This window comes from Triplophysa rosa, linkage group LG18 (assembly GCF_024868665.1).
Source record: "Triplophysa rosa linkage group LG18, Trosa_1v2, whole genome shotgun sequence".
NCBI lineage: Eukaryota > Metazoa > Chordata > Actinopteri > Cypriniformes > Nemacheilidae > Triplophysa > Triplophysa rosa.
The window spans coordinates 9,895,616-9,901,465 of record NC_079907.1 but is presented as its reverse complement, the minus strand read 5'-3'; the positions used below and the strand labels follow the sequence as shown (position 1 = coordinate 9,901,465).

General features: G+C 37.4%; 1 protein-coding gene across 1 annotated transcript; it reads right to left on the bottom strand.

The window, feature by feature from the left end:
- Positions 1-201: 201 nt before the first annotated feature.
- On the bottom strand, positions 202-4,853 carry LOC130569528 (melanopsin-A-like). The gene is made up of 4 exons (XM_057359228.1): positions 4,742-4,853; positions 930-1,133; positions 688-859; positions 202-370 (listed from the first exon to the last, which is right to left on the bottom strand). Exons 1-4 carry the CDS (start codon positions 4,851-4,853, stop codon positions 202-204), a joined length of 657 nt encoding a protein of 218 aa, XP_057215211.1.
- Positions 4,854-5,850: the final 997 nt, after the last annotated feature.

The window sequence follows — 5,850 nt, the reverse complement described above, 5'->3', positions numbered from 1 at the left end:
CATATAACAGAACAGCAGTAAATACATCCAACAAACAAACATAAAACAATATAGTAACGGTTATAGAGATATTTTAAAAGGCATTGGAATCTGAATATGGTAAATAAATTGTTTTTCAAAACTTCTATCTCTGTATCACGATTCACAACACTAACACAAATGTCGCTTAAGAAATGGATCATGAAAAGGAAGTGTTCATTCTCACCCTGCAAAAGCTGTGAGTGCCACGCATGAGTAAGGAGACCAGGAGATGACATACAACAAGATGACTATGAGTGCTATCTTTGCCATCTTCCATTCATTCTTCATCCGGTGGAATTTCTTGATCGAGTCTTTGGATCCTCCTTCTCCATTGATTTTTCCCACAGCTCTGTAATCCCCATCACACAGAAAACACATGCATCAATTCACAAAGTCAACAAACAGAGTTGATTGCTCTATGTCTTCGGTGCTGTTTTGACAGTGTCCTTTACAATCTAAAATCAATCTCTTTTTTAACACTGACATAATTTCCTCTGCAGAAAACCTCGCACTATCCTCTGTGCTTCCTCTTTCCAGATTCAACAAAGCTCCTCAGCTCAGAAAAAAAACTTTAGTAGTAATTATTGTAAGACCGTTTTGTGAACTTAAAATAAAAAACAATTATTAAGGGCTATCCATGTAACGGTCAATAAAACTTAGAGTCACCTGTTGGTATCACGGATGGCCCGGAAGATGAAGATGTAGCAGTACATGATGACAAAGAGGGGAATGAAGAACACAAAGATAAAGAGCAACATGGTGTAAGCGCGTACAGATGGACTGAAGGTCATGTAATCCCACGAACATGAAGTCAGCAGACCTTCAGGAACATATGCACCTGAACGAGAAGATAACATTGAATTAGGGGATGCTGTTTGTGCATGTGAGCATGTGGGTGCTTCACTCACTCCATCCGAAGAAAGGAGGCAGACTCCAGCACATTGAGTAAAGCCACGCAGCGGCGAGTATGACCAGGGCGCGTTTGCGTGACATAACGCCAATGGAAGCCAGAGGGCGAGTGATGACAATGTATCGATCCACTGCAATAATCATGAGTGTGATCATAGAGCAGATGCCAAACAGAGCACCGCAGAATGCATATAACTCACAGCCTGTGAAAAGAACAAGACATTGATGAAAAGAAACGTTTCACCTTGTGATGAAATACTGACGCCTTTAAACAGAGAAAAAGTCACAGGTGCATCTGAAGAGCTAATACTTTATATTAGAATAAGGTGCATTTACACACTGTTGAATGCTGCATAGCAGACATGCATTTATACAGAAGTACACAATTGCTTAAATATTATTTAAAATTATTTTACCCATTAAAAAAAATCCCAGATGAGATCCCTTCTTAATCATTTCTCGTAGGCATTAATGAGAATAAATGGAAAACAAATAGAAAATCCTGTCAAATTCAGTCATCATTTCAACCTCACATTGTTCACGTTGTGCTGTGAATTTTATTTTTGTTCTGCTGAACACAAAAAAGATATTTGGAAGAGTGTTAGTAGGACAACCAAAGAGTTCTGGGGCACTATTGACTAATATAGTCAAAGGAAACAAATACTATAGTAGTCAATGGAGCCCCAGAACTGTTCTCTTTCCCACATTTTTTAAAAGATCTGCTTTTGTGTTATACATAAAAAAGAAATGTATACACAGGTTTGGAACAACTTGAGGGTGAAATTATGACAGAATTTTCATTTTTGGGTTTAAGAAGACCCAGACGTGTAACAAATGTCTCTGTTGTCCCAAAACTGTCATAAACTGAGTTCAGATTTGCCAAGTCTGCAATCAAAAGTCAATATTATTCAAAATGTCAATATGAACGCAAACTATTCAAAATGTCAATATGAACGCAAACATTTCTCATCAATTTGACCCAAATCTAGATTATTACCTATACAATCTGCAATCATTTTACAGTTTTATAATCTTCAAGTATTTTAACAATGATCTCATTTGTTTTATCAATTTTAACTACAATATCTGAGACAAGGTTGCTATAAAAGAGCCAAACCTCTAAACCTGTGGTTCTAAAACTCTTCAGATCAAGTACCACCTTTAATAAAATGAGTTGTTCCAAGTACCACCATAGTGACAGCCATAGAAAAATCACTTGAATAAACATTCAAATTAAGAGTGAATATTTATCTTTACACCTCGTCCTCCAATTCTAATGTATTATTAATAATACAAACACTTTTTTATTCATAAGCTGTTTTCAAACTAAATAACATTTAGTTTTTCAAGTTAGTCAGCAGTAATAGTGGACACAAAACACTTTTCTATAGTGCACAGTAAACAGGGCTCTGTAAATTACTTTTATGGGGGATTTATAAACTTTGTGAGGACTTACAGAAAGACTACAAACCTATATCAAAGACAGACCGTGTAGAAAGAATTTTTAACACAGAAGATAAATATTGGTATACTTAAAGGGCATATGACGCAAATACATGTTTTTCTGTGTCTTTGGTGTGTTATAAGTTGCCCATGCATGTATTAGACACATAAAATTGCATTTTGTGGACTCTGAACTTGTCGGAAGAAGACGGCAGAAATGCGTAGAAGGAAGTACGATGCTGCCAAACCGACCAATCACAGCGCTTGCGGTCCGCGTAGGGTCCGCGTTGAGTTGACGCGTTGTTACATTTTTGGAGAGGTGCGCGTCAGGCTACGGCGTAGGGTACGCACAGGGTACGCGGCTCTGCGTAGGGCGTAGGTCCTACGCAGAACCATAAATTGGGTTTAAATCGTATCTACATGCAGAGATCATGGTAGATTATTTCTATTTTAGTGTGGTCACTTAATTAAAAACAATAAATCCTGTTTGTGATGTTAACATGCTTTAATGTGGGTTTTTATAATAGATCTTAAATAAGCAGAAGTTCTCCTAATATATTTTATAAAAGTATACTCATCTCCTGAATAATAAAGCTGTTGTATGAACCCTGCAGCAGTCCATCTCTTTCCTTAACGGTGTTAAGCCCATTGCACATTGAGTCCGAAATTTGCGTCCGAAATTTCCGCACGTTAAAAAATAAATACGACCTTGCGTTATGTCAATCACATTTACACACTGCCTCCCATATCCATCATAAAAAAATTCGGACCGGGTTCGATTTTATTTTTTCGCATCCGTCAAGCATTTTGAGTGGCCTTTTTTAACAATTCAGAGACACCGTACAAACAAGAGCCAAATACGAAAAACGCATACGAAAATTTCGGACTGTATGTGCAAAGACCTTTAGTCTCTATAGATTATATTTCATACATTTTAATTACAATAAAATTACACCATACAATGATTGTTAAATGTTCTATGTGGTTTTTAAATTAATTAGACGTTCATTCACATTGGAAAGTATTTTAAAATAACAATGTGCAGATAGAGCAGATTTAATGCCAAATAAATACAATAACTGTGAGAAAAAATGTAGAATTTATCCTTAAACGTTTTAACTACACTTTTTACATAGGCTTACATTTTCTACTGCGTGAAAGCTAAGTTTATCTTTACCTGACGGAAGAAGTCATTAAAGACTGCAACAATGGTTTGTGCGCGCCTATATGCATGTTTGTTTGGCACTTGAAATACAAAGTGAAGGCAGGTCCGGATCGAATTCCCTCCCGGACTGGATGTGAAATGGTGTCTGGACTTTGAGAAGGGCTGGTCTAAATACTCAATTCTGATTGGCTGGAAGGTGTGCATGGATTATCCCTTACTTAAATATTGATGACGGTTTCCAAAACATCACACAAGGTTTAGGTGGTGTTAAAGTCCCTGTGAACCGGAAGTTATTTTTACATCCGTATTCTGACACATTTCCGAGTGAAAAGGAATTTCAAAGGAGAAAATTAGTTTTTCACTGCGAATTGATTGGATGTGTAAAGTCAGCTGTTGCATTTTGAAATGAAACTGACAGTTGAAGGGGAGGAGTCAACGGATGCGTTTAAAGATTTATACTTTATCGTTAAAAATCTATTTTTAATAGATAAGATCAATGACTGATAATTGATGCCTACTTCTGCTGTTGCACTGAATAGAGGCTATAAGGATAGGGCAGATTATGACCTCTAGGTGCTTCAACATGAGGTAGAAATCTTGCGTTGCCCATCCCATCCCCGCCCTGACATGACCCACACCGTATGACCCACACAAGGTCAAAAATGAAAGCGCCGTACAAAAATGTCCTACAGTATATAATCAAAACATGGGGGCAAATAATAGGTGACATATTTGTTTTATACAATTAAAAAATCATAATATAAATTGTAAAAAAATGCCCCTGAAACAAAAGTTTCAGTTGAAGCGTTGCCCATTAATAGACAAATTTATTTCTGACACTGGGTCCGAATGAATCCACAGCACATCAATCTTAAATAAACCTGACTTGTGAAGACCAGAGTCAACCTCTGTCATCTCAAGGTATTTTGTGTTCATCACACACCGCTACCAATCACCGTGAGTCTGCCTGGCCTTGAAGCACACAGCATGTATTACTCGAGGAACCATGTTTCATTTCACTTGACAAGTCTTTGTATTGGAAGTCTGAAGTAAACAGGAGTTGCTGGTTATTGACTCAGATTTGCTGTTTTGCTTCAGTGCTCTTACTAGTCATTTCAATTTTTGCTCAGCATACAAGACAACTTGCGCTCAGCACTCAACAATAAGAGCTTGCAGACCTCAATCATTCTGTGAAATCAGCACCAGCCCCCGCATACCTGTATTTTGGGTGAGTGATGGCGTAGATTATGGGGTTGTGGATGGCGGATGCCTTGGCGATCACGGCAGGTACAGAGTTCATGTACGGCGTGAGCATGTCAGCGTAGCTTTGGAAAAAGTAGGAGCACGTAGACATTAGACACCGCTTTGTATCACTTAACCTGGCATGACAACACATCACGGCTCAGCACAAACTTCATTCGATTACCAAGAGGCAAGTACATGAGTTAAAACATATCAGCAGGTACAAGAAAGTGATCATTACATTGTCAAAAGAAGTCTGATTAAGCGTAGCGCATTTATTTTAAAGACTGTGACACGTTTTCTGTCTATGGGGGTGGATGGATGCTGGATCAGGACTGTAAGAATCTTTACAAATTATACTTTAATTAAGCCAATTTTGAGTCTTTGATTATTGTCAGTCTCACTTATACACTGTGAAAAAATCCAGTAAAAAAATGTAATTTTCCAGCAGCTGGGGTACCAGTAAAATACTGTAAAATACTGTAACAGTTTTATCACGTAAAATGTTTTTCAAGTTGTTCTTGAAAATTTGCTGTCTTTTTCTGCAATTTGACATTTTCTTACCATATTTAAAATAATATTTTTTTCACAAAATAATACATTTTTTCAGTTTAGCTTTACTGAGTACCGCAGAGATGACGTGTTTTTAGGCCAACCCAGAACTTAGCGCTGCACTAGTTCCCTCGACCGAAAGCCCATGGATTTTTCCCATAAAAAATAAGCTCTCTGATTAACAAAGGTTTCTGATGTTTACACGTTTTTTGTACAAACTTTACAAATTAACTTAACATTTGTTACTTTTGAAGCCTCAATACAATTGCCAAACGTAAAAAGTTAACATGAGGCTATGAACACTACACTACGGTTGCTTGATATCAACATCACCACCACCAAAGCCATTGAGAGAGAGATAGTCCGTTGACTCCAATGGAACAGTTTTTTCACAGCAATGGCTGAACAACCCAGTCTCACAGGAATTTGTGAAATTGTCAGGAACTGTAATCTATTCGTATCCATTCGTGTTCATCAACATCAGCACGACTTTTTTCGTGTCACTAGCACAACAATTT

Excerpts from the sequence above, each read along its gene's own strand:
- LOC130569528 (XM_057359228.1), bottom strand. The coding sequence starts at position 4,853 with ATGCTCACGCCGTACATGAACTCTGTACCTGCCGTGATCGCCAAGGCA. Across the intron at positions 1,134-4,741 it reads ATACAGGTATGCGGGGGCTG|GCTGTGAGTTATATGCATTC; the intron begins GTGCTGATTTCA and ends TTCTTTTCACAG. Across the intron at positions 371-687 it reads GCCATCCGTGATACCAACAG|AGCTGTGGGAAAAATCAATG; the intron begins GTGACTCTAAGT and ends TGGGGATTACAG.